The 27,784-nt window shown below is 37.9% G+C and overlaps 8 protein-coding genes and 1 non-coding gene across 10 annotated transcripts in view; 4 read left to right on the plus strand and 5 right to left on the minus strand.

The window, feature by feature from the left end:
• On the plus strand, nucleotides 1,290-6,903 carry LOC104754999 (vacuolar protein sorting-associated protein 41 homolog). The gene is made up of 20 exons (XM_010477307.2): nucleotides 1,290-1,328; nucleotides 1,431-1,708; nucleotides 1,942-2,220; nucleotides 2,300-2,479; nucleotides 2,597-2,854; nucleotides 2,948-3,080; nucleotides 3,169-3,259; nucleotides 3,356-3,458; nucleotides 3,593-3,696; nucleotides 3,767-3,860; nucleotides 4,252-4,407; nucleotides 4,487-4,549; nucleotides 4,660-4,725; nucleotides 4,837-5,037; nucleotides 5,126-5,203; nucleotides 5,293-5,412; nucleotides 5,547-5,627; nucleotides 5,734-5,819; nucleotides 6,039-6,120; nucleotides 6,207-6,903. The coding sequence occupies exons 2-20, from the start codon at nucleotides 1,439-1,441 to the stop codon at nucleotides 6,678-6,680; spliced, it is 2,919 nt and encodes a 972-aa protein (XP_010475609.1). The 5' UTR covers nucleotides 1,290-1,328; nucleotides 1,431-1,438; the 3' UTR covers nucleotides 6,681-6,903.
• Nucleotides 7,308-10,140, minus strand: LOC104755000 (UDP-D-apiose/UDP-D-xylose synthase 2). The gene is made up of 9 exons (XM_010477308.2): nucleotides 9,722-10,140; nucleotides 9,398-9,490; nucleotides 9,140-9,247; nucleotides 8,618-8,732; nucleotides 8,399-8,532; nucleotides 8,210-8,311; nucleotides 8,032-8,124; nucleotides 7,812-7,947; nucleotides 7,308-7,723 (listed from the first exon to the last, which is right to left on the minus strand). Exons 1-9 carry the CDS (start codon nucleotides 9,995-9,997, stop codon nucleotides 7,611-7,613), a joined length of 1,170 nt encoding a protein of 389 aa, XP_010475610.1. The 5' UTR covers nucleotides 9,998-10,140; the 3' UTR covers nucleotides 7,308-7,610.
• Nucleotides 10,528-13,917, minus strand: LOC104755001 (aspartic proteinase-like protein 2). The gene is given in 11 exon segments (XM_019239791.1): nucleotides 10,528-10,823; nucleotides 10,918-11,010; nucleotides 11,013-11,057; nucleotides 11,060-11,135; nucleotides 11,478-11,571; nucleotides 11,665-11,738; nucleotides 11,933-12,095; nucleotides 12,324-12,551; nucleotides 12,735-12,979; nucleotides 13,070-13,199; nucleotides 13,562-13,917. Coding segments are annotated over 11 exon segments (1,566 nt in total). The 5' UTR covers nucleotides 13,813-13,917; the 3' UTR covers nucleotides 10,528-10,656.
• On the minus strand, nucleotides 14,253-16,559 carry LOC104755002 (mitochondrial ATPase complex subunit ATP10-like). Of its 2 annotated transcripts, none has more exons than XM_010477310.2 (8): nucleotides 16,320-16,559; nucleotides 16,181-16,221; nucleotides 15,997-16,060; nucleotides 15,609-15,797; nucleotides 15,300-15,371; nucleotides 14,982-15,157; nucleotides 14,766-14,886; nucleotides 14,253-14,559 (listed from the first exon to the last, which is right to left on the minus strand). In XM_010477310.2, the coding sequence occupies exons 1-7, from the start codon at nucleotides 16,479-16,481 to the stop codon at nucleotides 14,769-14,771; spliced, it is 822 nt and encodes a 273-aa protein (XP_010475612.1). In that variant the 5' UTR covers nucleotides 16,482-16,559; the 3' UTR covers nucleotides 14,253-14,559; nucleotides 14,766-14,768. The 2 variants fall into 2 exon arrangements, with proteins under 2 accessions (XP_010475612.1, XP_010475613.1); XM_010477311.1 differs by having other exon boundaries at nucleotides 15,997-16,065; nucleotides 16,320-16,370.
• Nucleotides 16,847-19,819, minus strand: LOC104755003 (GABA transporter 1). Its single transcript, XM_010477312.2, has 6 exons — nucleotides 19,657-19,819; nucleotides 19,300-19,530; nucleotides 17,991-18,275; nucleotides 17,763-17,893; nucleotides 17,407-17,646; nucleotides 16,847-17,298 (listed from the first exon to the last, which is right to left on the minus strand). The coding sequence occupies exons 1-6, from the start codon at nucleotides 19,745-19,747 to the stop codon at nucleotides 16,918-16,920; spliced, it is 1,359 nt and encodes a 452-aa protein (XP_010475614.1). The 5' UTR covers nucleotides 19,748-19,819; the 3' UTR covers nucleotides 16,847-16,917.
• Nucleotides 20,555-20,626, plus strand: TRNAG-UCC. The gene has a single exon. It is a non-coding gene; the product is annotated as a tRNA-Gly (tRNA).
• Nucleotides 21,345-22,803, minus strand: LOC104755004 (arogenate dehydratase/prephenate dehydratase 6, chloroplastic). Its single transcript, XM_010477313.2, has one exon. It carries the CDS (start codon nucleotides 22,673-22,675, stop codon nucleotides 21,467-21,469), a length of 1,209 nt encoding a protein of 402 aa, XP_010475615.1. The 5' UTR covers nucleotides 22,676-22,803; the 3' UTR covers nucleotides 21,345-21,466.
• LOC109129858 (DNA polymerase epsilon catalytic subunit A-like) lies at nucleotides 23,143-24,014 on the plus strand. Its single transcript, XM_019238829.1, has 3 exons — nucleotides 23,143-23,458; nucleotides 23,764-23,829; nucleotides 23,946-24,014. Exons 1-3 carry the CDS (start codon nucleotides 23,300-23,302, stop codon nucleotides 24,012-24,014), a joined length of 294 nt encoding a protein of 97 aa, XP_019094374.1. The 5' UTR covers nucleotides 23,143-23,299.
• LOC104755005 (DNA polymerase epsilon catalytic subunit A-like) overlaps nucleotides 24,146-27,784 on the plus strand; it is a 15,648-nt gene continuing 12,009 nt past the window's right edge. Inside the window, 11 exon segments of the mRNA XM_019239491.1 lie at nucleotides 24,146-24,163; nucleotides 24,166-24,198; nucleotides 24,646-24,806; nucleotides 24,958-25,046; nucleotides 25,124-25,341; nucleotides 25,784-25,870; nucleotides 25,959-26,093; nucleotides 26,610-26,732; nucleotides 26,849-26,932; nucleotides 27,238-27,402; nucleotides 27,488-27,664. Of these exon segments, the coding sequence (XP_019095036.1) occupies nucleotides 24,146-24,163; nucleotides 24,166-24,198; nucleotides 24,646-24,806; nucleotides 24,958-25,046; nucleotides 25,124-25,341; nucleotides 25,784-25,870; nucleotides 25,959-26,093; nucleotides 26,610-26,732; nucleotides 26,849-26,932; nucleotides 27,238-27,402; nucleotides 27,488-27,664 (1,290 nt within the window).

A 27,784-nucleotide genomic window follows, 5' to 3' on the forward strand; every position in this document is an offset into this window, starting at 1 on the left:
GAATCCTTTTGATTCTTGCGTCGTCCAATATCTATATATATTTATTCTTCTGAGTTAACAACAAGTGTTAAGTGTGGATCAGTTGGTTTTCTGTTAGCTAGTCGTGTATCGGAGGTCGTAGGTTCAAATCTTAACTTTGTTACGTTTAATCTTATATTTTTAATTTTTTTATCAGGAAAACAAAACGACGTCGTTTTGTAGCTCCACATGGCATCCTAATCATCATCTAGTTAACGGCACAGTAACACCATCACACGATTTGTGGGTTTTAACCGGATTTAAATAGTTTGTGTAGGATATTCAAATTTTGTTGTAGTTTATGGAGGAATAGGCACAGATGAAAGTCTTGTGTATGAATGTGATAAAGTAACATAGTTTACGGGGGAATAGGCCGTTTTCCCACTGTCTTGCACTAGTGACCAAAATCTATACATGAGTGCTGAAATGAGGTGTAAGTCACTAGTGACCAAAATCTATACATGAGTGCTGAAATGAGGTGTAAGAGAAACTCTGAACCATGTTATAATTAGTTTAGTACTACTAATATGGACAGTTGTTTCGAAATTGAATGCCTACATAAACTAGAAGTACTGATTTTATTTATATGCAGACACTAAATGCCAACATCAACATATATATACACTTCAGTGGGGGACAAACTCAAAATATATATGTTTGGGTTTGATTGATCAAGTAATTTGTAGAACATAAATTTCAACGTAAATTAAAATGTAATATAATTCCGTCACAAAATAAACATCATTTAGCCATGACACTACTAGCAAAAAGTGAGAAATTTAAAGAACATGGTCATATTTATGAATACAATTGTCTACGCTAAAGAGGAAAAAAAAAAGGCAACAATAAAATAGTGAAGAAAATGAAATTTTTTTGTAACTATTTTTTTTTTAGAAAGTTAAAGAGGAAAGCTGTCTGTAATGAGGATACAAGTTTTAACACTACTAGTAATTTAGCAAAAAAAAAAAGTTTTTAACACTAGTAGTCCTCATTACAGTCTTTGAACAAATTTTAACATTCTCGAGTTTCTCTTCATGTTGCTGCTACTTGCTACTTGCTACTTGCTACGACTACACCACGTCCACGTCTCCATCTAAACTCTAAAAGAGATTTTTAAAATAAAGTAACCCGTCTCGCACACACGTGGCACCTTTTTCTTTGTCGCCTTCCAAATCATTAACTAAAAAATTCCCATTTATTTTGATGTTCTTCTGTCATCTCCAATAATTTAATTTAATTTTAATTTTAATTTTTACCGATACCAAAACCTGAATCGATTTTTTTTTTAGGATACAGAGAAGAAGAAGAAGGTAGATCTGTATTTTTTTTTCTTCTTTTTTTCTATTGAAGTCTGATTTTGATCTGATCGGAGGTATTGGGGAGGGAGGGATATATAACTAGCAATTTCCCAGGTGGTATAATGGCTTCGGTTCCGCCTGAAAACGGCGTGGACGGAGATGACGAGAGAGAGGAGGAAGAGGAGGAGGATGAAGAGGAAGAGGAAGAAGAAGCAGAAGAAAACGGAGATGAGGCTGAGGAGGAGCCACGCCTCAAGTATCAGCGGATGGGTGGCAACGTACCTTCTTTGCTTTCTAATGACGCTGCTTCCTGCATCGCTGTTGCCGCCAGGATGATCGCTCTTGGTACTCACGACGGCACCGTACATATCCTCGATTTCCTCGGCAATCAGGCGAGTTCTCTATTTTATTTTATTCTTACAATTGATTTGATTTTGAAATTTCGAACAATTTAGGAGTTTGCGTGTCAATTTCAACATTGGAGGAGTTTTAGTGATATTCTAATGATGAGCTTAGGTTGATAGATGATGTTACGTGCATTTCGTTAGGTTATCTTTGGTTGGTGGTGGAACAGTTTTGTTAGTTTGGGGTCAGAGTTTAATTTTTTCCTTTTGCTTTTGTTCAGGTTAAAGAATTTCGTTCACACACTGCTCCGGTTAATGACCTCAACTTTGACGATGAGGGAGAGTATATCGGAAGCTGTTCAGACGATGGTTCTGTCGTTTTAAACAGTCTTTTCACTGATGATGAGAAGGTGAAATTTGATTACCATCGTCCCATGAAAGCCATTGCCTTGGACCCTGATTACACTAGGAACCAATTAAAGAGGTTTGTAGCTGGTGGCTTGGCTGGTCAATTGCATATGAACTCCAACAAGTGGAAGTGGTTCAGTTCTGGAGACGAGGTTTGTGGGAATGTTGGGTATATTTCGTTCTGGAATACAACTTATTCTTTGTGAATTTGATAAGAAGCTGACTATGTAGGTGCTGCATTCTGGGGAAGGTCCTATCCATTCTGTGAAATGGAGAGGAAGTCTCATCGCCTGGGCTAATGATGTTGGTGTTAAAGTTTATGATACAGCCAAAGGTCAGCGTGTTACTTTTATTGAAAAACCGCGGGGAAGCCCCAGGCCTGAGGCTTTGCTTCCCCCCTTGGTTTGGCAGGTTAGTCTGGATAACTCATCTCATCTGTTTACTTCTTTCATTTCACCCGACTAAATCCATATGGAACAGCATTGATTTGAAGGTTTTGTGTTTTTTTTTTTTTTAATTTGTTTACAGGATGATACTATCCTTGTGATTGGTTGGGGAACATCAGTTAAAATTGCTTCCATTAAATCAGACCAGCAAAAACCTGGAACGTATAGGCAGATTCAGATGTCTAGTCTAAACCAAGTTGATATCGTTGCTTCTTTCCAAACCAGCTATTATATTTCAGGGATTGCTCCCTTTGGTGATTCTCTTGTTATTCTTGCTTATATACCCGTTGAAGGAGATGGTGAGAAGAAAGTTAGCACCACCACTACTGTATCGCGTCAGGTACTCTCTTCGTGGTGATTTTGGTGTTATAAATAGGGACATATTTTGGCATTCCTTTTGGGAAGTTGGTGAGTCTGATTCTTAGTAATGCAGGGAAATGCACAGAGACCTGAAGTACGCATTGTATCATGGAACAATGATGAACTTACAATGGATGCTCTTCCTGTACACGGCTTTGAGCATTACAAGGCGAAAGACTATTCCCTTGCTCATGCTCCTTTCCCAGGTCAGAATTTTGTTTGAAAGTAGTTTGTTTTCTAGGGGAAGGAAAGCCTACGTTTGAATACTTACTCGGAATATTGATGCGAGTGTAGGTAGTAGCTATGCTGGGGGACAGTGGGCAGCTGGTGATGAACCAATATACTATATTGTTTCTCCGAAGGATGTTGTGATTGCCAAACCCAGGTAGATTTTTGTGGTCACTGTTTCTTTTGTCCTTGTTATTCTAAAGCTTTGTAGATGAACCTTGCGCTCACTAATTTATGATTTTTTTCTTGTTAGGGATGCTGAAGATCACATTAACTGGCTGTTGCAACATGGATTCCACGAGAAAGCCCTAGCAGCTGTTGAGGCTGGTGAAGGACGAACCGAACTTGTTGATAAGGTACTAGTGATTAAACCGTATATTTGTCTTGCAATATGCTTCATACTCTTGCTCTCCACTTTTCTCAGCTTGTAAGTTCTCATTTTTTTTCTGGTGTTGGCAACTTTTAATTCTAACACAAGCGATTTATCTAGGTGGGAGCTGGGTATCTTGATCATCTGATTGTCGAAAGAAAATATGCTGAAGCAGCATCTTTATGTCCCAAATTGTTAAGAGGATCTGCTTCAGCCTGGGAGAGGTTTGAACATATTATTATCTTTTACCCGCTAAGTGTTTATACTTATCTAAAGTCGTGTTTCTCTTTTCAGGTGGGTTTTCCATTTTGCTCAACTACGCCAGCTACCTGTTCTTGTTCCATATATGCCTACGGATAACCCAAGGCTTAAGGATACGGTGTATGAGGTTTGTATATATCAACAATTTTGTACAGATAGAACTTTTTTCGTCTTATCCCTTTGCAGTTGTCTATATCCCTCTATCCATGTGATATAGTAAAAAACCAATAGAAGAAAATAGGATAGTTTTACCTAGAAAAACCCAAGGGATACATGATTCCCCATAAGAGTGTTTGTTTGCATATCATAACAGTGTGGTTTCCTTCAAATGAAAACAAACCCTTGAGGCATAAAACCAAATGCAAACAAAAAACAAAAATAAAAACTGTCTGCTTTGGCGTTTGGTTTACCCTATAAAAATATACTAGTCAAATAACTTTCACTTGTAAAAGCAAACTTATGTTTGAAAAAAATTGAGGCATAAGATTTATTTTGAAGTTTATTTTTTGATGATGCAGGTTGCTCTAGTTGCACTGGCAACCAACCCTTCATACCACAAGGAGCTTTTGTCAGCTGTTAAATCGTGGCCACGTTCAGTATATTCTGCTTTGACTGTTATCTCGGCAATAGAGCCTCAGCTGAACACATCTTCAATGACCGATGCCCTCAAAGAGGTCAGCATTGTCTGTCTTGTTAAACTGATGTTTATTAACATTTACGAGTTTAGGGTTGTTTTATTGTTTCATGTATCAGGCGCTGGCAGAGCTGTATGTAATTGATGGACAGTATCAGAAGGCCTTCTTGCTATATGCTGATGTACGTGTGTACTAAGAAAGTATCTGTAAAAGTATTTACCCCTGATCTTGTTCAGGCCTTCTTCCGTCTCTAGTCAGCTAAAATTTCCTTTTCCTTTTTTTTTTTCTCAGCTTCTCAAACCAGAAGTATTTGATTTCATTGAGAAATACAGCTTGCATGAGGCAATTCGCGGAAAGGTATACAAGGAAATTTTCCCTCAGTTTAAGACTTCTGACACTATGTCGTGGAACTTTCATAATTGTGTCACACAGACCTGTGAACTTTGTTTCCCTTATCTACTTGTGTAGGTGGTCCAGTTAATGTTGCTTGATTGCAAGCGTGCCACTGTCTTATTTATCCAAAACAGGGATTTGATTCCTCCATCTGAAGTTGTCCGACAACTTTTGAAAGCTGGCAAAAAATGTGATTCAAGATATTACCTGTACTTATATCTGCATGCATTATTTGAAGTCAGTCATGATACTGGGAAGGATTTTCATGATATGCAGGTATGCGTAGTTAACTTAGTATATAGAATGATTTTCCTTTCTCTTTCTCTTTTGCTTAAATATTTTCTGAAAATCATACATGCTGCAGGTAGAACTATATGCAGAATACGATACTAAGATGCTGCTTCCATTCCTACGTAGCAGTCAACATTACAAGTTAGAAAAGGTAGTCAACATTAATATTACAAGCTAGACAGCTTACCGAACTATCTCTGGGTTATGTCATTGTGAACTTGATCGATTGCAACATCTCAGGCATATGAACTTTGTGTTAAGAAAGATTTTTTAAAAGAGCAAGTGTTTGTCCTGGGGAGGATGGGAAATGCAAAACAAGCTCTTGCAGTCATCATAAATAAACTGGGGGATATAGAAGAGGTAATTATCGAAATACTCTGTTCAGTACGTAGCTGTCTTCTTTCCACAATCCTTGTACTCACTAATTGATGTCTTTCTGACTGGGTATATATAGAAAACAAGCTATGGTATTAAATTTGATCGATCTTCTGCAGGCTGTGGAATTTGTGTCCATGCAGCACGATGATGATCTATGGGAAGAGCTGATTAAACAATGTCTAAACAAGCCCGAGATGGTAAAAATTGTATAAGCGAATCATATCGCTACATATACTGGCCTTGATTCTGGGAATCATTGTTGTATTGTTTCTTTAATCCTCTGTTTTTTGCCACAAATTTTAGGTGGGCTTGTTGTTGGAGCACACGGTTGGCAACCTCGATCCTCTTTACATTGTAAATATGGTCCCAAATGGCTTGGAAATACCTCGGTTAGTTTTAACTGTTACCCCGCATTAGTGTTACTCTAGTTATTGAGTTCGTTTAATCACATGTTCTTGCTTAAGTAAACATGGTCCCTCTTCTTTCTGATGCCAAACCTTTCGTTTACCCAAAGCCATGTGCGCACACAAAGCACTGGCAAAATCATTATGATTTCTGATCACTATTTGCAAAAATAATGTTCTCCTCATTGTTTCTTCTGCTTTCAGATTAAGGGATCGATTGGTCAAAATTGTAACAGATTACAGAACTGAAACATCTCTTAGACACGGTTGCAATGATATTCTCAAGGTACAAATTTAGTGTCACCAATGTTCCTCTAATCATATATATCTGGAATAGACGCCAGGGAATTTGACATCGTTGTTGTTATACAGACGGATATTGTTAATCTTCTGCTCAAGTGCTTCAACGAGGCTAGGCGCGGGGTCTGCCTAAGCAACGAAGAAGACGATTCCCGTGCTAAGAGAGAAGACAATAATCGCTCATTCTCGCAGAGAACGGTAGTAGATAAATCTTTGAGCATAAAGATGACAGAGGTAAAGTCGAGGACAAGGGGGGATACACGATGTTGTATGTGCTTCGACCCGGTCTCGATAAGAGGGGACACCGTGGTGGTCTTCTTCTGCTGCCATGCTTACCACATGACGTGCCTCATGGATGCTGCATTCAGCAGCAGCAATAACAAGACAACCAAAGGTTCGTCTGGGTATGAATACAGCTACGGTGTGGATGAAGAGGAAGAAGATGAGGAAGAAAATGAAGATGAAGATGATGATGGAGACAGACCTGGGCGGTCGCGTTTACGGTGCATATTGTGCACTACTGCCGCCGCTGAGTCCGCTCGGTAGCGACCCCTTTTGTGCATGTGTTTGTGAAGTATTTTTGGTGTGCTTTGAAATTTTTTTTTACTTTTCTAAAGAAGAAAATGTTCATTGTTTGTTCTGTAGTCTAAATTATAGCAAAGAAAAAGAGAAAGGCGAGAGATAAGAAAACATATGATGATGATATGTATGCCAGAATTTGTGCCTCTGTATTATTTCCTGATGAGTGACAAAGTGTTACGATTGAACAGTTTTTACAGAAATGCCAAGTTTGTTTCTTCTCTTTCTCTTTACGTTGAGTCTCTAAATTATGTTATTTCCAAGATAACGCTTTAGCTCGTTTAGTCCATACCGGCAATGGTACTTTTCATTTTTGATTTTTTTGTTTACTCGTTATTCTTGTTGTTCGTCGTTTCGCCGAGTAATATACATATGTATATCTGTTCAGAATCAATCTCTCTCATTCTTTGACCATGTCATCTTGTTATTGTTTTGGTCGGCGATCATTTGTTTCTCTGGTTCTTTTTAATTTGCATGATAGCTACTTCACCATCCTACTATTACGTGAACACTTTTTTTTTGACATAGATTGTGAAACCAATTTATTTAATAGTTTGAGAGGCATTCCCATATAAGGTATAGATTCACAGCAACACAAGCAAAAGCCAAACTCGCTCATTCCAACCAGACAAATACAGAAACAAAGCGTGGACAAACCATTCCCTTTTTAGTTACTGAGAAATACAAGATATAAAAAAGCTTCAACAACGAATTTAAAAACATTAACAGTAATACTATATAACAACGAAAACGTAAACTAGAATCAAACACAGTGACATATCATTTGCTTAGAATGGCCTAAAATAAGGGAAGAAAAGGTTTCTGTTCGGTGAAGAAAAAAAAAAATGAAATAGTAGACACCATATGATTTCGAAGTGTTTATAGGAAAGATGACCTCTAAGATGCGACTGGTTTTGAAGTGGCCTTCTTAATGGCTTCTGCATAGGTTGTGTGCTGGTAAGTTAAGGTTGACTCAAGTAAGTCCCAAAGTGACGTCTTCGGGTTCCATCCTAATTATTTGTCCACACCAAGTATTAGTTAGAAAACAATTGGTTATGTTAAAAGAGACAAAAGCAAACAGGATAAAGAGGAAATTACCAAGTTGACGGTTGATGATAGTCATGTCTGGGATCCTCTTGTCACTGTCGTCATAACCTTCTCCATAAAATTCTTTGGAGCTCACGTCTATGGTTGGACTCTCGATAGCTGTCTCTCCACTCACTTTTGCGTAGACCTGTCATTTTGCAACATTTGAGTGTGCCGCTATAGTATTATTGAAAATCAATTAAGAGTCATCTCCGTGACCAATTTTTCTCACCTCAGTCATCATTTCAGCAAGTTGTCTTACTGTCACTTCATTGTTTGGGTTGCCTACATTGAAGATATGCCCATTGGCTCTCTCTGGGTTTTCCTGTTAAAATTCCCGCAAGCAAATTCAGATGCAACTTCTTTGGTTAGCACTACAACTAACGAAATCGGCAATGAATGAAACTCACAATCATTAAAAGGACAGCTTCAATAGCATCTTTGATGTAGATGAAGGTTCTCTGTGATTCTCCACCATCCACAAGCTTCAGAGGTTCCCTTCGTAGAAGATTCTGAAAATACCCCAAAGTGTTTTATCAAAAAAAAAAGCTGCAACCACAAAAATAACTCTGGTTCTTGGAATGAGTCTGTATACTTACGTTACTGAAGCACGCTAGGACCCGAGGGACACCCTCGCTAGGACCATCAATGCCGGGGATGAAATCCATCCTAGGTCCAATCCAGTTAAACGGTCTTACAATGGTGAACTCGAGTCCGTTCTCAGCACCCTCAGCTGAAACCACAAACAAGTAAAGTGAGAATGGTTTTTTGTGTCTAGATAAATCTAATTTTCTTATCATGTTAACAAAACTGCATACCGTAGACAAGTCTTTCAATCAGTTGCTTAGCACAAGCATATGACCACCTCTGCTTCTCAATAGAACCAAATATGCAAGGGGATACATCTTCTTTGAGTACATAAAATTCAGGATCCTGTAGAAAACGAGAATCATTTGTGAGAATTGAATAGATAACAGATACAAAGACAAAAGCAGTAAAAAAAACCAAATACTAACTAAGTTTTAACTTAACATAAGAAAGCTAAGCAAACAAATATACAAAGATTCTCAGGAAGTAGTAGTTGGGGATTACAGCCATACTCAGGTAATTGCAATAAAATACTACATTTTCTCGAACATAAGTAAAGTTGATAGTGACAGGCTAAGAACAAGTTTACTTTAAAGTCTCTATCTCAGAAAACGATGTCTTAACAACAATAGAATATAAAATATCTGTATCCATCTTAAGCGAGTGTGCCAATGTACAAAAAAATAAACACAGTTTCCTGATCCAGTAGACAATGACATGATCATCAGAGTGGGTAGGAGAAAAAGCCTGACCTGACGAAGAGGATGGTCCTTGGGAAGAAAGCTTCCTATAGTTTTTCCATAAACTTCACAAGTGGAAAAGTGAATCAGACGCTTCTTGTTCTCTGAGCAGTACTTAACCTACATGCCCAAAACCAATGGATCACTCAAATAATGTCACAAACTAATATTCCTCAAACTTACAAAATTGCTCCACTAAACCCCAAAAAAAAAAAAAAAAAAAAANAGAGAGACAAACGAACGAAGAACACCAAAGAATTAAAAACATACCACCGGGAGAGCATCGATGAAATTGCTGTAGATAGTGTCAAGAGGACGGGTATTGTAATCAGCTGGAGTACAGATCGCAGCCAGATTAATCGTCTGCAAAGCAAAACAACAGAGATTAACGAAGACACATTCACAATTCAAAACTCAATTTCACATAACAGATCAGATCTGAGCCTGTAATCACCAAAATCAGCAAACGCACTAACAACAACTTGGAAAATTCCCAACAGATTCCTAAATATACTGCATAACTTGCTAAAGAAGAGCTTCACATTCACATTCACATGCACATACATTAAAACTGAGAATAGAGGAAACAATTACCAGATCTGCCATCTTGATGAGTCCTTCGAGTCTAGAATCATGCTTAATGTTGATACGATGAAACTGGATCCGGCCAGCCCATTGAACGGTATCAGGCTCAAGCAAGTGCTTGATCTTATCATTGTAAACATCAAGCGCAAGCACGTTGTGAGGAGTCTCCGTCATAAGCTTCTCGCATAGATGAGAGCCGATGAATCCTCCAGCGCCGATCATGCATATCGTTAACGGCTTAATCGGCTTACCGTCCAGATCCAATCTACCTGCTCCGTTCGCCATAATTTTTTTTTTTTCTTCTGTCGGTGAAGACAAAAAAAAAAAACGCGTGATCTCTCTCTCTCTCTCGTTCACGGTACAGAGATAACAATGGATGGAAGAGAGATTTGTGGGGATGGGAGAAAAAAAGAAGGAAACGAGAGATTGATATTTAAAGGGACATGTGGGGGAGTGAGCGACTCTGAGTGTTATTATTATAAGTAATACCTTCACCGACTGTACATTAGACCTATACTCGCCCCTCCACGTGAAATTAATGTTCTCGTTATGTGTCATATTCTTTCTTCCACTCTCAATTATTATCAATCTGATTGTTCACGTGACTATCATATTTTAAAAACTTTAGCTAAATTATTGACTTGTGAATGTGGAACTTTGGTTACATCATTTTTGGGTGAGTATGTGTTTGTTGCTTTACACCGACACGTAATATTGTACCCCGGACAAGTGTTTTCATATTCGTCGTCTTGTTTGATTGGTGCTTATCCGTCGGTGGCCAAAAGCAAAAAGTCAAGAAAAACAAAGGGAAACAAGAGAGAAGTGGTGGGTGGTGTGGTGGTAGTAAGTAAGAATTAAATTAGTGATACATCTGTGATTAAGTTACAGTAATATAAGAATACAAAAGTCCAACCACAGTGGATTGATGTGAATGCTAGTCGAAGCTACAAGAAGCGAGCAAAAAGATGGACAAGTAATGTTACTACTACTTGTAACAGGTGATACCTTCTTCTTTTTATACTCTCCGAACCGTTCTCTCTCCACTGTCCAGTGTTTATAACGTCTTTGCTTCGTCCTCCTCTTGACGCTGAAACGTTTACCTCCAGAGAACCTGTAATGCAATTTTCATTATCTGCAATCTGCATCATACTCAAATGTACGTTGATTGCTTGCCATAATATTAGAAAACAGTCAAACACACTCACAGTCGTATTCTGACCATCCAATCCTTTGGTGAACTAGATCGTAGACCACCACTTTGTCCTTAAGAACCAAATCTGCAAAGAAATCCACCATTTAGAAAATAGTTGCACTGTTTCAATTTCACTTGATACAAATAATAATTCGAGTCGTTACCGCCAAGAATTGTTATGCGGCGATGCGACATTCTCTGGAAACCAATGCACCATACTGAACTTCCTGACTGATGATGGCAAAACAAAACACATCAAGTTTTTATTGGCACTAATAAATAATGTTTTAGCCAAGGGTTGAGATTAAATACAAGAGAACTATCTATAGATCAAGTTTTTCTTGGCACTAATGTTTAGCAAGTGCTTGATCTTATCACTGTAGACATCCGTATAAACCCAGCCCTCACTAACCTCTCTCTCAAAAACTCCTAACAGCTCCAATTTGCTAGATTTAGTCTTAGGCTCTATACAGTAGACCTATACTAAGAGTTGAACAGCTAAAAAATTTCAAAGCTTATCATTGACACACTAGAAGTCAACAGATGAAGTAGCGTAAGTGCATGAATGCTTACACTAGAAAAAATCTGAAGATACCCACGCGGTCTTAAGACCATTGATGCACCACCAGCAAAGCTCAAACTAACTTCGGGAAAGACATCAACGTCACTGTATAATAGATTCAAATCTTTTTAGCACCACTTAAGCATGAGAGATAACGGCTTTTTATATATACATACATACACATGAGAGGAACTTTACCCAGCTGTGATATCAAAGCACTGGTAACTCTCATAGGTAATGGGACGCCCGTATTGCGAAACAGCATTTGCAATCTGCAGGTTGGACAGTTTATAAATCTTCTTTCTTTTAAGGTACAAATTACAATAACATATATCGTCGAAATTGGAATGTAATCTCATCTTTTAAAATATAACACTTGAGGACAGATACTTCAACAATGGCAAAAACTAGACAGAATATGGCAAATAACGGTTTGATGATTGGAAAACCTAAAAAAAAGACTCACAGCTTGGATAAATGGACTATAAGCTTCGTCTGGAAGATAAGCAAGAGTCGTCCCTGTATCAATTATCGTCCCATCCCCAGTGGCTATTGTGAATACAGATGGATCAATCGGTAAGACCTGACCGTTCACAGCAATGCTCTGCAGGTTCACATTATAATGTGGCCTGAAATTTGTTTGCAGTATATATTATCTGAATCAAGACGTGGGTTTATATATTTTAGTTTTCCTATCCCAAGATAAACAAGCTACATTTTCTTTCCATAGGGGCAGATGCAAAATGTCTATTTCTCTGATTCATCGTGATGTTAAGTACCCACAAGGTTTATAAGGTGCTTTTATTTACGTAAGATGATACAAGTTGAAGTGTATAATAGAAAGATTAAGAACTCACTGTGATGGAACAAGGGGGGTATAGACAGTATCTGGCCTCTTAATTTGACCTAAAACCATTATACCTCCACCGCTTTTATCTCCCTTGAGACAGTGAGAGAATACTCGTGGTGCAAGTCCTTGCACAGCAAGCTGTGAAATTACAGATAAGCTCCCTTGTCCTAACCCAAAGATGCCATCTACTGCTCTCCTCGGCCTCTGTAAATCTCCAGTTTGTAAATTGCTACACCTGTTAGCCAATATTGAAGACAAGCATCACATATTTTGAAAGTTGAACAAGTACAGAAAAGATTATTTGGAAGTTAGATCACATTAAAGACCAAGTGTGGTTAATGCACCCATATTCTCTAAGGAAATCAACATTATTGAAAGGAGATTTAAAAAGCACACAGTTCTTTTGCTGGTAGTTTACCCGAAGACAAAGGGAGCCGAGGAATTGATAGCCAATGTACTGGTGATAACAGTATCAAAGGACATGAAATCTGAGATGTAGTAACCAGAAGTGCCACTTCCATCACCATACTTGAACGAATAGGAACAAAGATTGTTGGGAGCACAGCCCGATTCTGTCTGGAAATTTGAGTAACATCTCCTGTCTGAACATGAAACTAACGAAGCCGAGGATGAAATTCCAGGATCGAAGAAACTTAGCTGAATCTGGAAAGAGAGGCAAAACAAATAATCAGAAAGATTAAGACAAAGGGTATGGGTTAGAATGCTAGAAAGGAAAGTTACAAAGAGTTATACTTGTAGTTCACTGGTCTTGGGGCAGCCGTTGCAAGAAGTGCAGCTAACCCATAAAACATCACTTCCAGTGTCAATTTGAACATTAAATTCTCTCGGAGGTGTCCCAAGTTTAACCTTTGTATAGTAAAGCCTGTCATGAAAGGGAAATATGACAACAAGATTCTAAAATAGGAATGTACAAGAGTCAAAAAAGACAGAGTCAAAGTTATTTCTATTCCAAATTGAACACATATCCTAGAAAGTTGCTAAATTAGATTCAGAAACGCTCTGTCTTGTCTTCACAAGCCAATAAGCAAAGTTTATATATTTATAATTCCATTTGATTAAACCAAGTTTGATGAAGAATGTGTATAAATCTTGAAACAGAATCGAATCTCATTACTCCAGCCTACCCGGTTTCGAAAAAAAATGATTTTTATCTTTGGAAACAAAAAAAAATAAAAAAATAAAATCGAAAATTGGAATCAAAAAAGTGTGTAACAACAGTAGTACCCAACGAGAAACGGATCGGAGGCTCCATCAACCGGGAAATTAACAACGCCGCCGACGGGAGACTGCAATAACCTTCCATGGCGAGCTGAATCAAAAGCCCTGAGCTCATTTAGACCAAGTTCGTGGTTCGGTGGTATCAATCTCTCCAGCTTCAGAACCGCGTCGGAGCCGCCGCATACTACCATGGTTGCGGCAGCTTGTAAAAGTACCGTAGCGATGATGATTACTCCAGCAGGAGTATCCACCGCCATTGCTCGAGTTCGAAACTTTGTCTTCCTGAAGAGAGAGAGAGAAAGCCGCCAATTGAAACGTTCTGATATATTCTGATGACAGTTCTAAAGTTTTTCACATTTTGGTGATTAATTTAATTAAACATGGAATGAAGCTTTCCATAAATTATCCTTTTGGCGTGTTTTACAATTTGGCATTTTTGGTAATTATTTTTCAAGTTCAATTTCTAATAATGGTTATTGGATAAAAAAAATGGTGACTATTAATTATTACAGTTACAAGATTGACTGATGTAATTAATGTGTCAATGCTCTCAACCTACATATGACGCATCTAAGTACGGATGTAGTAACTTTTATTTTCCGTTGACTGACCATTGACTTCACCACCTCACTCCGAAGTCTACGACAACGGCTTTGTTTCTAACCAAATTAAGTGAACTTCTCTACGAAGAACTAGATGTTTGGTTTTGTTTTGTTTCCAGTTAACTCCGGTTACATAAGAAACAAAATTTGGGTCATGTAATTCTCATATGGGTACAATATGCAAATGTCTAAAAAGGGAGACAAGTGAAGAGTGAGTATGACCTCTATTGCTTCGAAAGTGCCGATAACACCAATCGAATCAAACTGAAAAGAAAAACGAAAGATAGGAGATACTTTATTGTCTTCCCGTGTGCCCTTCTGAGAATTAATTCTTCGACATCCTTCATACGAGTAAAGGAGGAGCACTAGTCTTTTGAGATGGTCTCCGGTTTAAGCAGCAATCTAGACATGTCATAGAAACAAAGAAGACCCTTGGGTGTTATATTTTCATACGCGAAACTATATCAGGAGGGTGCTTCAAAGAAACTTTTGTAACTCTCCACTATGAAACATACCAGGCAAAGCTGTAATATTTTATACACTAAGCTGTAATATTGGTAGTCTTATGATTCAAATGGTTTAAGAGAGAGAGAGAGCAGTTTGGTTACCTCTCATTTATCTTCCAAGAGAAGTGAGGTGCAAGAGAGAAGCTGGGACACTTCCTCTGGAGTCGCCGTTCCAAAACCTTGCCATCTTATTCTCCCCGATTTGTCGAGTAGGATAATATACCTGAGACAGACAAGTGTGTGCAACAGAGATATCAGAAATGTTACATAAATTCTATGCATTCTTTACTTGATGAGGTGGAGGGAGATTTGCTGTACCCAGTGAGAAGGTTCAAAACTTTGATTTGTTTACGGAAGTGATAATGGTCCCCAAATGCGTAAACAGCCTGCCTCTTGAGGACATTTTTCTCGCTGTTGTTAGGTTTTTGCAAGACCCGGAGAAGTAGTTTTTTTATCGGGGGAAAGCCCAGGAGCCATTTGTCTATAAATGATACCTATAATACAAGGGAACAAGTTTTCCTAAAGAATGAGAGAAAAAAATAGCAGCCAAACAAAAAAAAATGCCAAACAAAAAAAAGCACTTGTGCAGGTTTTAAAATCTGATCTACATGTGACAAAACAATTCAGGATCAGTACCTCAAACAACTGAAGATCTTCCCTGTTGCCGAACGATTCAAGAAATGGTTTGCTCCACGAGCTGATCATTTCCTGTCAGATAAAGCAACGACAACCCAGTAGCAACAATAAGACAAACTGTATATATAAGGTCATACTTATCAACAAGTGCTTCATTACTTAAGAAAACTGTATCATGCAACAATCGTTTACTACTCTTAACAAGCAACACACCAGTCAATGCTACAGCACTCTTCAAAAAGGTTAACCAAACACTTTATTTTGGTTCCTTTGAAGTATTTAACGAAAACAAGGTGGAATTTTCTGTACCTGAGAGCTTGCTCTGAAAGACAGGCACACCAATGAAACTTTTGGAACAGCCAAATCCTCTGTGTTAACCTCATTGCTGTTGGGAGTAACAGGCAACGTCAGGCTTTCTCCATTAGAGAAAGTCACTGCTAATGCCGGAAATTTCATGGCTGAAACAGCAGGAATTAGAGTCTTATCTGCAGCTGCTATCTGCAAAAAAAAAAAAAAAACACCAGTTGAGAGTTGAGGAACTTCATAAAGCCAATATAAAGGTCCTTACAAGCTACAGTCTCTAAATCAAGCATTAAAACTAAACACAGAATCTGGGATATTTGATTGTGGCTCCTAAGTCCTACAAAAGTACCAATATAAGAAAACAGATAGAAAGAAGTAGCATCATTAGTTATACCTTACCGCCATGATCCTTGAATTCTTTCATATCAGCAAAGTATCCCCGATTCATCTCATCATTACTGCCCTAAACCACACCATACTCCACTAATTAACTTCTCATTGAGACAATATATATCTCCACAAGTGCTAGACTTCAATCGAATCTAATCGAATTGAATCTAAGTAAAGGGAAAGCTTACAGTCTAGCACGTTCATCCTCAATTGCTTTCTTGTTCCCAAACTGGCCAAATCCAAAAAAAATACACAGCATCGATAGATAATAGTCACCGTTACTTCCGATAAAGCGAAATTGAAAAATTCCTGAGTAATGAATGATACCTTGTAAAAATCGAGGAAAGAGCGGGTGGTTGATTGAAGAGCTGGCATTTGCGAAGGGAGAGAGTCATAGCGAGTGGAGATGAAGAGTCCTTGATGCTGGTTTCGATAAAAGAGAGCAGACACTGATCTATGCTTCAGGAACCGATTCAAAGTCGTCGCCATTTTTTCTACTAGAGCTTAAACCCTATTTGGTTCGTTGTTTAAGCAGCAGCTACAAGAAGAAACTGAGTTGTGAAAAAAAAAAAAGTCTTTGCTTGTTTCAGGCAAACCGAACCAACACGCTTGAAATTGAAAACCAGCTTGTAATCTTAAACCAAATAATTTTGTTGGATAAGCCGGTCGAACCGTGATTTCAATCCGGTTTAGCCGTGTTCCCAACTTTGGGATTTCGTTCGTATTATCTAGGTACATATCCAAGATTCAAATGTTCATATTCCAAATCTGAATTGATTATTGTGTGATTTATCAATTCCAGATATTTATTTTGTCGGACCAAATTTCATTGAAAACATTAAAAATTATACGAATAATGTATAATGAGATTTTATGCTTTAGTAATATCAATAACAATCTCACTTTGCAAGTTTGCATGTTTTATTTATACATCCGCAAACAACTTATACGTATTGGCATCCATAATAATCTGTCTAACCGCCGCGACCATAGCAATCACCCCTAGAATAGAAAAAACCACGGCGATCAAAGTGTTGATCCAAAATATGAAACTCTTTTTAGATGGCTTGAACGTGAAGTTGAAGAACACAACAGGTAGAACAAAGTCCAGAGGTATAAAACCGAAAGCACCTAACAAGGAGTTCATATCTCCAAAAAACGGAAGCATTGCCGCCACTATTGTAGCCACCGCGACGAAGAGGGAACGCGCAACTAGTCGAGGGATGACATTGCGCATAGAGAATTCTTTCTTTGTTGGATCACTGATTACACTTTCCAATATATCGTTTATAGGCTGTAGGTATACCTGCATGCATATATACAACTCAAAATTAATAACATTGTACATGTGACAAATAAATGTATGTAAATGATTATGTAGACTTTATTATATTGTTATGTAGTATATATTTACCACAGCAACAGCAGAAAGTTGAAGAACGGTGAAGAGATTAATGAGAAAAATAAACCAAGTAGGAACCAAGTAATGGTTTGTCCCGGGATTAAAGAAATTAGTGAAGATAAGTCCATTGGCTTTATTACCGAACGCCCAATATCCTGTTATGGCTACAGTGAAGAATGTCATTATCACTATAATGTAACACATACACAATCCTTTCAACATTTTCTGTTTTACTGGCGCCGCTATTGTTGCCTGTATTGCAAAAAAAAGACAAGAAGATTTCATATATCAAAATACTACTCTATATATATGTTTTCGACAAACAAAAGTGGTGGTGTTCTACTTTAGAAAGAAAATGAAAATGAAACCTGAATTTCGGGTATAATACCATTGCCGTATGTAGTGGCAATAATGGCTATGGCATTAAAGATTCCAAACACTTTAGTTTCTTGGTCACCAACTATTGTATAATCCTTCTCTAGTGCATCAGATGTTTTTCCTGATATTTTTTTTTAAATAATTGGATTATTCATCTTATTAAATTTAGCTTTAAATTAAAGATTTAAGAGTAAGATAGGTTTAGTAAAGAAGAGTACCAATGTAAATGGAGGCAGCAGAGGCGGAAGCACTATAGAGAAGGCATAGGAGGAGAGAGAAGAAGTTGATGTGTCGAAGAGAGTGAAAGGATGGGATTTGTGCCAAAACCAAAAGCAAAGCTCCGAAAATAATCACAAACTCAAAGAGTTTCATTTCCCCATTCGGCTGCATTACCAAATACATTGCCTTAAGGCATTGGCCTCCAAGAAGCGCATTGGCAATAACCACACCATAGCACACCGCCATTTGTATTGGTCCTACGTAGTACCTCCCCCATTTTGGACCTTTATTCAAACACACCCCAATAGTTGTTTTAATTAAGACGAAACTAAACTGATCTAAACTAAGCAAAATTTAAGTCAGGAGGTAGATTATAATCTTACATAGTTACATGGTGGTTAAAATTCTATAAATGATTAATCCCTCAAATTATTGGTGTACAAAAATCTAAAACTTTTTAAGGAATGGTGGAGGTCGTTTTGCGGGGAATGGTGGAGGTCGCTACTGAAAACTGACCAAATCGATGCATGACACTAAAGTTCGTGTATATGTGGATCCACTTTAGATTCTGAACTTTTTAAGAAAATCTTACTTTCTAAAGCAGGTCGGATCTATCCAACCTTACTTACATAGGATATTACCTTTTTGAGTTTTTTTTATCGGAACACAATGTTTTTAAGCTGAAAATTTTATTCGAAAGAAATTGCAACTTCAGCATTAGTGAAAATGTGAACTTAACAAGACAAGAAAAAAACAAAAAACAAAGACAGATAGCTGCTAACAAACGTTAAAGACTTTAAAGTCGTAGACAAGTTGAACTAAAAGACTTGATATAAGCACGTGGACGAGAAAGATAAAAATTCATTGCTATGAGTGTACTGTGTACTGGTCAACTTTTTGATCCGACTCCCGATAATTTGGTACGAATCATCTCTTATCATAAAGCAGTATTACGAGAAAATTCATATGCGTAGTTTTCTTTTGGTTTTTCTTAGTCTTTAAATGAAAATTATTTTCTAAAAACATTATATCGTATTTAAAGAAAAAATTATTAGTATCACAATTCACAACACGAACAAACATTCGAGACCAAGCCAACCTTATTCTAATTGCCTTTTAAAACTCAGTTCATATTCTGTATCAATAAATGTACGTATTCCAATTTGCGTTTCCACAATAAATGTAGTGTGCTGATGAAAAATCATGTAGAAGTTCATATAGACACGTAAGTCTGTAACTACCGGTCAAAATTTGAATGAAATTTAGAAAGATAAACATGAATAGAAAGGTAATCAAAAAGAGAATTACCGAGGATGTGGTGGGCCATGTCACGGAACCGGAGGTAACGATGGCCGTGGGAAGCATGGTGTTGGAGGGTTAGTGAAAGAAGTGTGTATGAGTAGAAAGTCACGGCTGCTCCTCCCACCAGACATGATATCCCGGCGATCCATCCTAAGAACTTGAAAGCGTACGGAAGACTCAGTAGCGGCGGCGCCACTATCGACGTCGTCAAGTGGAATCCGCAGTGCCACCATGTCCCTAGTTTCCATTGATCATTCAAATAACATTTATGTCATTTTTCTTGCGTTGCTGTGTTATATATATATGATATGATCTATATAACGTGGATCTATTCTTAATTTGCATAACATATGGGATACGTACCTTTAGATTTAAGGACGAAGAGAGAACCGGCATCAACTTCTTCTTCCGCTCTTTTTTCTCTATCTCCTGATCTCTCTTCTTCTCCACCCATCTCTCTATCTCCCTATTAATTAGTTTCTCCCTCTCTCTACTTCGATTATATGCTTTACTCACTTTATAAGTCCAACAAACAGTTTCTCTCATATAATAATGTCCAAAAAAACAGTCTCTATCATATCATTTTAAAACCACAAGTAAGGGGTACTATTAGTCTATTATTACAATAAAGGTTATGGGGGGATATTCAAAGAAAAAAACAAGCCAGCCAAGATATTATTCTACGTTGAGATCATTTGACATCCTACGTTTTTGGTAAAGTCATAATGAGTTAATAATAACCCAATAAAATTAAGGGGAGTGTATTCAACGTAACATTTTAAGTGATTTTGGTAAATTTTACAAATCTTATGTTATTCAATCATGAATTTTAAATAGTCTATTAAAATTTACTGTTATTGAAATGATGATTTAAAAATCTACTTTAGAATCCACTGTTATTGAACTGATGATTTAAAAATTTACTTTAGAATCTATTGTTATTCAAAGCAGTTTGTAGATTTGAATTTTAATGATTTTTAGAGATTTTAGAAGATTTGTTTAGTTAAAAATACATAAATCCAAATCTCATGGTTTTAGGTGGGATTTGAAAGAATTTTATAATAAATCATATCAACTTCTCTAAAATCATCAATAAAATCATATCAACTTCCCTAAAATCCTTAAAATCTAATAAAAACTTAAATCACTTCAAATATTATATTGAATACATCCCCTATAAATTAAGCGCATCAATGATTTCAATATGCATAATATTCTAAAGAAGCAACTTAATTAAATTTAATATTTAATAAGGACAAAAGCGTCTGTAGTCCAACGGTTAGGATAATTGCCTTCCAAGCAATAGACCCGGGTTCGACTCCCGGCAGACGCATTTCTTTACTTTTTTTCGGAAGCTAATTAGAAATTTTGGAAGACAGAAGGTGGAACTCGGGCAAACCAGCCTCATGAACATTTTCCTCAAAGAATCGAGTATCTGATATACCTAAGAAAATATATTTCGGAAAACTAATTTGGACATACAATATAAACATACATACTTCGTAAATAATCTTGATAGATTCGATGATTTCTGAACGGCTGGTCCATAAGGACAAGACGAAGTCATGACCATGCCGACAAAAATGGTGGATTATCCCCAAACCCTTATTACGTTTACCAACTCCTCACCTTCCCCTAACCCCACATTTCGTCATACATCATCAACGTCATGTCACCAAGACACCCACCATAATCACCTCTTAATCGGCATTGTTTTGTTCCTCAACCAATCTTGTACTACATATATAATTACTAAATATGTGTGTCAGTCTTGTTGGACTATGGGCTTGCCTCCAAAGTACGTAAATCGAGTAACTACACAAGTGTTTCGTGACACTATGGATTATGGCAAGGAGACTAATAAAAATTTCTGATGTCTAGTTTACAATGATCTTTTAACTAGCGATTATTTTTTAATAGAAATGTGACATATTCTCCTATGTTATCAAAACTTTCAAATCAATGTTCTATAAGGAATTTATCAATGTTCTATAAGGAATTTTGTTTTTCCATTCAAGCCTTTTTTTTACGGTTAAATCAGTCAAATGAACTTATACGAGTGCTGCCGTATGAAAATGTAAAAGCTAATTTTCAAAATTTACAACACACGGATCAACAAATATAAACTTCATTTTCTTGTACAAATTTACATTTTCACATGTATGGTATATGGTTATGATGATGATGATGATGACGATGGTGACCAAGGAGTCATATCCATGGGATAACTTCCCAGTACACGCAAGAACGATGTAAACTCCTGAACCTCGGCTAACGCATTCTGAGCACGCGTCTCCGCCATGGAGGCCTCAAAGTCGACGTAAAACATATACTCGAAATGCTTCGCCGTCCCTACGTTTGCATCATCTACAAGCCTTATCGGACGGTTATGATTCGGCCTCGATTCGATCTTCGTCAAACTGATGTCTCGAAAGGCAAAAGCCGAGAGTACCTTGTAGAGCACGCTCGTGCCTTTATCGTGAGCGAAGACTATACTAGTTTTGAACGGCCGATCAGTTCTAGGTATGATTGGCTCACGCGCCAGCATCACGAAGCGCGTCACGTTACTCGCGTCGTCTTGGATCCCATCTTCTAAAATCTCCAAACCGTAAATCTCAGCGGCGCGTGCGCTCGCGATTGCGGCTGTGTCGCGGAGGTTGTTAGCGGCGATGAACTCGGCGGCTCCTGCGGTGTCGTCGACGGCTTCACGTGCGACATTGAGTCCCAGCTTCGTAAGCGTGCGTTCGCACTGAGCGAGTCCTTGAGGGTGTGAGATCACGCGCGTGAGAAACTCTTTGCGAACACCGGGAAGAGCCAATAGACAGTGGTGAACAGGGAGCTGAACTTCGCCGACGATGTGAAGACGATGCCGGAGGAGAAGATCGTAATTACGGTGAATAGAACCGCCGAGGGAGTTCTCAACCGGTAAAACAGCGCGATCTGAGATCCAAAGCTCCACCGCTTGAAACGCTACCTCAAATTGATCGCAAGGTACAGTTTGGCAATTAGGATAAGCCTTACCAGCGGCTGCTTCAGAGTAAGCGCCGGGAACACCTTGATACGCTACACGTAGATTAGATCCGTGCTTTGGAGCCGGTGAGAGATCCGACATGCTGAGAGGCTTCTGACGATGCTGCTGGAGGACCAATGGATTGCTATCAGATTTCTCAATCGGAACTAGATTCATTCGTGCGGCGCTGTGATTGCCGTTAACGGCAGACACGTGATCAACTCCGCTGGAAACTGGAGGAATCGGTAAAGATTCAGATTGCTCTTGAGAAACAACCTTGCTTGTTAGAATAGCGCAAGTGCTCTGCCATTCAGAACGACCAGATCGCGCCATTCGTGCAGTCGCAGGCGCCGGCTGAGTAGCCCCAAACATCGGCTTCTTCAGATTGTTGGTAGAAGGAGACGATCGATACAGTTTTAATATCTAAGCAATGGCGTCTACGAATTGGAACTTCAAGCTCAAGGAAATAACAAAGTGGAGGGTACAGTAGTTCTTTTGTGTGGCCAACAATTCTCTACCTACTACAACTCACCTGACAAGTCACGGTTGAGTGGACCATACCGGCAGTTGACCGAAATCAATCAAACTGACCCGATCCGGAGCTTACACCCATACCCAGATGACCATAAGCAGATATGGCCCATAATGTTAAGTTTGACACTGGTTACAACCGTACAAATGTTAGACTAGCAGGTCCAAATTCGCCAAAGATGGGCCTTGTACATGGACCCAATTAGATTCCAAAAAGGAGGGGCGTTTTAGTAATTTGGTTGAAATTCCCAAAGCCCGGGAAAATGAAAAAAAAAAGGAAAAAAATCTACTCTCTCCCTAAAGTCTTACACTCACTTTTGTCCAGCATCCACGAAGCCCTATTCCCAGTAAAAAGCCCTTTTTTCGGAAAACTAAATTCACCTTCGAAGCTTCTCCAGGAATCAATCAAAGCTCCTATACAGGAGCCCTTCTCTCTGTCCCGGTTAATTTTACAATCGCCCAACAATGAGCGGAGATAATCGAAGACGGGATCGAAAGGACACGCGGTGGTCGAAGAAGCCGAGAGTAGTGAACACTGCAGAAGATGAACTCGAATCTAAACTCGGATTTGGGCTTTTCTCAGAAGGTGAAACCCGACTTGGGTGGCTACTCACATTCGCATCTGTAAGTTCTCCCATAATCGCACTCTAATTTTTGACCCAACCTTTTGTTAATTGAGAGAGCATTTGAGAAAGTTCCGGACTTGATTATATGTGAATTTCTCTAAATTGATTAGAAGCATTGGCGATTGAGCCATACAGTAAACACACATAATTGTGAGAATTTAGGATTCTAGGAGATACGAAATTACGAGAACTATTATAAGGGTTTCCCCTCATTTGATTCAACTTCGTTGGTAGTTCTCTCAGTGCAAAATTTGGCGTTTGATTTGTAAGTACTAGTATTTACTACTGATTGGTTATTCGCAGTCATCTTGGGAAGATCGAGATACTGGGAAAGTCTATAGTTGCGTGGACCTTTACTTTGTTACTCAGGTGAGCTGCTCTATTTATGGGCATTACGATTTCAGCTTTGTATTAGTTGATGAACTTTTATATTTTTGTTGTTGCATTTTTCTAAATGTTAATCAAGTTGACGATTTTTTTTGTAGGATGGGTTTTCTTTCAAGACAAAGTACAAGTTCCGTCCTTACTTCTATTTAGCCACTAAAGTATGCTAATCTCTCTCTGAATATCATCTGAACGCTCCTTTAGTCATTCATGTAATTTCATCCTATATGTCAATAACACTGCATTGCCGATTTACAGGACAAATTGGAATTGGAAGTTGAAGCCTACTTGAGACGCCGATATGAAAGACAGGTTGCTGGTATTGAGATTGTTGATAAAGAGGATCTTGATCTTGTAAGTCAGTAGAGCATACCTTGTTTATTTGTTTAACTCTGACTTCTACCAGTGTAAATTTCATCTTGATTCTGTGGTTTAGTTGACCAGTGTCTTCTACAAGTTGATTGATGCTGTTGTTCTCTCTATAGAGACTCATATCAGTAACTTTTATGATGACCTTTAGTTATTATTCTCTTCTTGTAACCTCAAAACCGAGCACTTGTAGTAAGAAGTCGAAAAAGGTGATCCTGCATCCATATGGTGAAATCTCTAGGCGTTTGCTAGTATGCAACATGGGCTGTAAAGGATAAAGTTTGTATTTCTTTAGTCTTGCCCTTTGTGCAATAGTATGCAGGATATGAAGGTTTCAGTACTTTTTTTTTGTCGTCACTTGTAGGGTGCCTTTCTAACTTTTGTTTTTTTTAGACATACCGTTTTGAGTTCCTTCATTTCTTATATGAACAGAAAAATCATTTATCTGGCCTGCGAAAAAAATATTTAAAAGTATCATTCGATACTGTGCAACAATTGATGGAAGTCAAGAGGGATCTGTTGCATATTGTCGAACGAAACCAGGCTAAGTTTGATGCACTTGAAGCTTACGAATCCATATTGGCTGGAAAACGGTAGACAATGTATTTTTTATTTTATTTTGCTCTGAAGAGTTTTGTTGGTTTCCTAATTTACCTTTAGTATCAATTGTTCGTAGTTATTTTTCATGTTTATTTCCAGAAGTATCAGATATCCTGATCATTTTTTGTTGTTCTTGAAACGCAGAGAACAACACCCTCAAGATTGCTTAGACTCTATTGTGGACATCCGCGAGTATGATGTCCCTTATCATGTTCGATTTGCAATTGATAATGGTAACCAGTTTAGTCAAATCAGAATGTCTGTTTAGTTCCCAAGATTGTCAACATCATGACGTTTTCTTGGTGTCCAGATGTAAGGAGTGGGCAATGGTACAATGTCAGTATTTCCAGCACCGATGTCATACTAGAGAAGAGGTCAGATCTTCTTCAACGCGCAGAAGTCCGTGTTTGTGCATTCGATATAGAGACAACAAAGCTTCCGTTGAAGTTTCCGGATGCTGAATATGATCAAATTATGATGATATCCTACATGGTTGATGGCCAAGGTTTTCTAATTACTAACAGAGAGGTAACTACGGTAGACATTTGCATGATATCTTACATGATGGGATGTGGGTGGTTTTATATCATTAATGGAGAGAAGCTGCTAGATAGTCCTGCTATGCCATCTTTTAGATTAGGTTGAGCAATCAGTAGAGGAAAAAAAAGTATAGGCTTAGTGTTTTCTTCAATAATAGATTGTACTCTTAATGCACGAGAAATCAGAAATGGTCCATATAAGATTATCACACTTGATTAATTGATTTTGTATGATGTGACTTTTAAGACTATTTATGGACTAGCGTGACATTTTGCATATAATTTTAAAGCATGATTTCTGATTTGTTAACAGGTTTTCATTGCATATGTCATCTCTTGTTGATATCTCTTAGCTGTATCCTTTCCTTTGAATATCTGTATCACGTTAATCTTCTTTGATTATAAACTTTGTATTTTTGCATATAATTCAGTGTGTTGGCGAAGACATAGAAGATCTGGAATATACACCCAAACCAGAATTTGAAGGCTATTTCAAAGTCACTAATGTTAAAGACGAGGTATTGTAAATTAGCTCCGGATTTGAATATTATATCAGAAAAATCGATGTGCTTAGAAGCGAGTTACTTTCTTGGTTTTGTCTTGTAGGTTGAACTCCTCCACAAATGGTTTTCTCATATGCAAGAGTTGAAACCTGGTATTTATGTTACATACAACGGAGACTTTTTTGACTGGCCATTTATAGAACGAAGAGCATCTCATCATGCAATCAAAATGAATGAGGTACACAAAAATTTCCTTCGTTGTTATTTATTTAAATTTTATCTGTCTGCATGACTAAAAGGATATGTATATATGATATACTTAGAGATTCTATATGAAAAAGTTTTTGACATTCTATTGTGGCCTTGAGAGTGTGCCTCTGCATAAAGTAGTATAGCAACGCCGCGAGTGCTGCCTATACTCTCTATATGAATTATCTTGCATGAGGATGCTTACTTGAATAATATCGTTCCTTCTGTGGAAGAGATTCATCTTTCAAATATTCAGTGACATGTGTTTAGCGTCTAAATACTGTAGTTTTTTGAGAGTTGGCAAGTTGCCACTCATCTCCCGAACCTTACTTCTCAGTTCTATTTCAGAAACTTCCCTTTCTTGTTTCTATTTTTTTTTTAGACCACCTATTTCTCTGCATCTTACTCGTCAGTTCCTATATCAATCGTATTATCTTCCATTCGAGCATAATGTTGTCAACTGTAATTCAGCATATGTCTTTTGTTTTCTTCCTGGTGATTTCAGGAACTGGGATTCCGTTGTGATCTTAATCAAGGCGAATGCCGAGCTAAATTCGCTTGCCATTTGGATTGTTTTGCTTGGGTAAAACGTGATAGCTATCTTCCTCAGGGAAGCCATGGTCTGAAGGTTAATTCTACTTCTTTCTCTTAGCGATTATTTCATCTTTTACGGTCATATATATCTTTAGTTAAGGAATTTATATTATGATATTGAGTTATGCTTGTCTCTTAATTAAATGCCAGGCTGTTACAAAGGCCAAACTAGGGTATGATCCACTGGAAGTGAACCCAGAGGACATGGTTCGGTTTGCGCAGGAAAAGCCACAGGTATTGCTGAGAATTTAATCAGGTTATTCAACTATTTGCCTCTTAAAGGGTTGAAGAAATGTCCTCAACATTAAGAAGCGGACATAGATTTACTGTCTTATTAGTACACAACATTACTGTCTTATTGCTCATGTTAAATTTACTGTCTTACTAGTGCACAACATTAAGAAGCGCACATAAGTTTCAAGCAATTAATTGGTCTGAACTGTTAGATTTCTCTAGTCTATGCTGTAGCGCTTGCAAGGTTTTCATGGAATTAGGTGCTTATATCTTATTTCTATCCCTTGCTGGGAATGATTTCACAGACAATGGCCTCCTACTCAGTCTCTGATGCCGTTGCAACTTACTACCTATACATGACATATGTCAATCCGTTCATTTTCTCTCTCGCAACTATCATTCCAATGGTCCCTGATGAGGTTTTACGCAAAGGGAGTGGCACCCTTTGTGAAATGCTTCTGATGGTTGAGGTGACTTCCTATTTACTACAAGGTCTTTAGCAATCTTTACTGTGTGAAACATTCCATTAATTGGAAGTCTTCGTTCTCAGCACAGGCTTACAAGGCAAATGTTGTATGTCCCAACAAAAATCAAGCTGACCCTGAGAAATTCTACCAAAATCAACTTCTTGAAAGTGAGACATATATTGGTGGTCACGTAGAGTGCCTCGAAAGTGGTGTTTTCAGATCTGATATTCCTACCAGTTTTAAGCTTGATTCGTCGGCATACCAGGCAAGCTATCTGCTTTATATTCATTCGACATAATGTTAGTTGATTTCTTTGATGAGCATTACTTTTTCTGATAGAGTTTCTATTCAAATGTCACTGATCTTTCTGTAATGTCATCTGAAG

Source organism: Camelina sativa, chromosome 17 (genome assembly GCF_000633955.1).
Source record: "Camelina sativa cultivar DH55 chromosome 17, Cs, whole genome shotgun sequence".
Lineage (NCBI taxonomy): Eukaryota > Viridiplantae > Streptophyta > Magnoliopsida > Brassicales > Brassicaceae > Camelina > Camelina sativa.

Bases quoted from the DNA above. Each gene is read 5' to 3' on its own strand.
- LOC104755004 (XM_010477313.2), bottom strand. From the start codon at position 22,675: ATGTTTGGGGCTACTCAGCCGGCGCCTGCGACTGCACGAATGGCGCGA.
- LOC104755003 (XM_010477312.2), bottom strand. From the start codon at position 19,747: ATGGGTGGAGAAGAAGAGAGATCAGGAGATAGAGAAAAAAGAGCGGAA. The intron at 19,531-19,656 runs GTACGTATCCCA...AATGGAAACTAG, and splicing joins CTTCGTCCTTAAATCTAAAG to GGACATGGTGGCACTGCGGA. The intron at 18,276-19,299 runs GTAATTCTCTTT...GTTTGAATAAAG, and splicing joins CATGGCCCACCACATCCTCG to GTCCAAAATGGGGGAGGTAC.
- LOC104755002 (XM_010477310.2), bottom strand. From the start codon at position 16,481: ATGGCGACGACTTTGAATCGGTTCCTGAAGCATAGATCAGTGTCTGCT. The intron at 16,222-16,319 runs GTATCATTCATT...GGATTTGGCCAG, and splicing joins CTTTCCTCGATTTTTACAAG to TTTGGGAACAAGAAAGCAAT. The intron at 15,372-15,608 runs GTACAGAAAATT...TTTATCTGACAG, and splicing joins CTTTCAGAGCAAGCTCTCAG to GAAATGATCAGCTCGTGGAG.
- LOC109129858 (XM_019238829.1), top strand. From the start codon at position 23,300: ATGAGCGGAGATAATCGAAGACGGGATCGAAAGGACACGCGGTGGTCG. The intron at 23,459-23,763 runs GTAAGTTCTCCC...GGTTATTCGCAG, and splicing joins GGCTACTCACATTCGCATCT to TCATCTTGGGAAGATCGAGA. The intron at 23,830-23,945 runs GTGAGCTGCTCT...TTTTTTTTGTAG, and splicing joins ACCTTTACTTTGTTACTCAG to GATGGGTTTTCTTTCAAGAC.
- LOC104755000 (XM_010477308.2), bottom strand. From the start codon at position 9,997: ATGGCGAACGGAGCAGGTAGATTGGATCTGGACGGTAAGCCGATTAAG. The intron at 9,491-9,721 runs GTAATTGTTTCC...TTTGCTTTGCAG, and splicing joins TCATCAAGATGGCAGATCTG to ACGATTAATCTGGCTGCGAT. The intron at 8,533-8,617 runs GTATGCAGTTTT...TTGTGGTTTCAG, and splicing joins GATTGAAAGACTTGTCTACG to CTGAGGGTGCTGAGAACGGA.
- LOC104754999 (XM_010477307.2), top strand. From the start codon at position 1,439: ATGGCTTCGGTTCCGCCTGAAAACGGCGTGGACGGAGATGACGAGAGA. The intron at 3,861-4,251 runs GTTTGTATATAT...TTGATGATGCAG, and splicing joins TTAAGGATACGGTGTATGAG to GTTGCTCTAGTTGCACTGGC. The intron at 4,726-4,836 runs GTATACAAGGAA...CTACTTGTGTAG, and splicing joins ATGAGGCAATTCGCGGAAAG to GTGGTCCAGTTAATGTTGCT.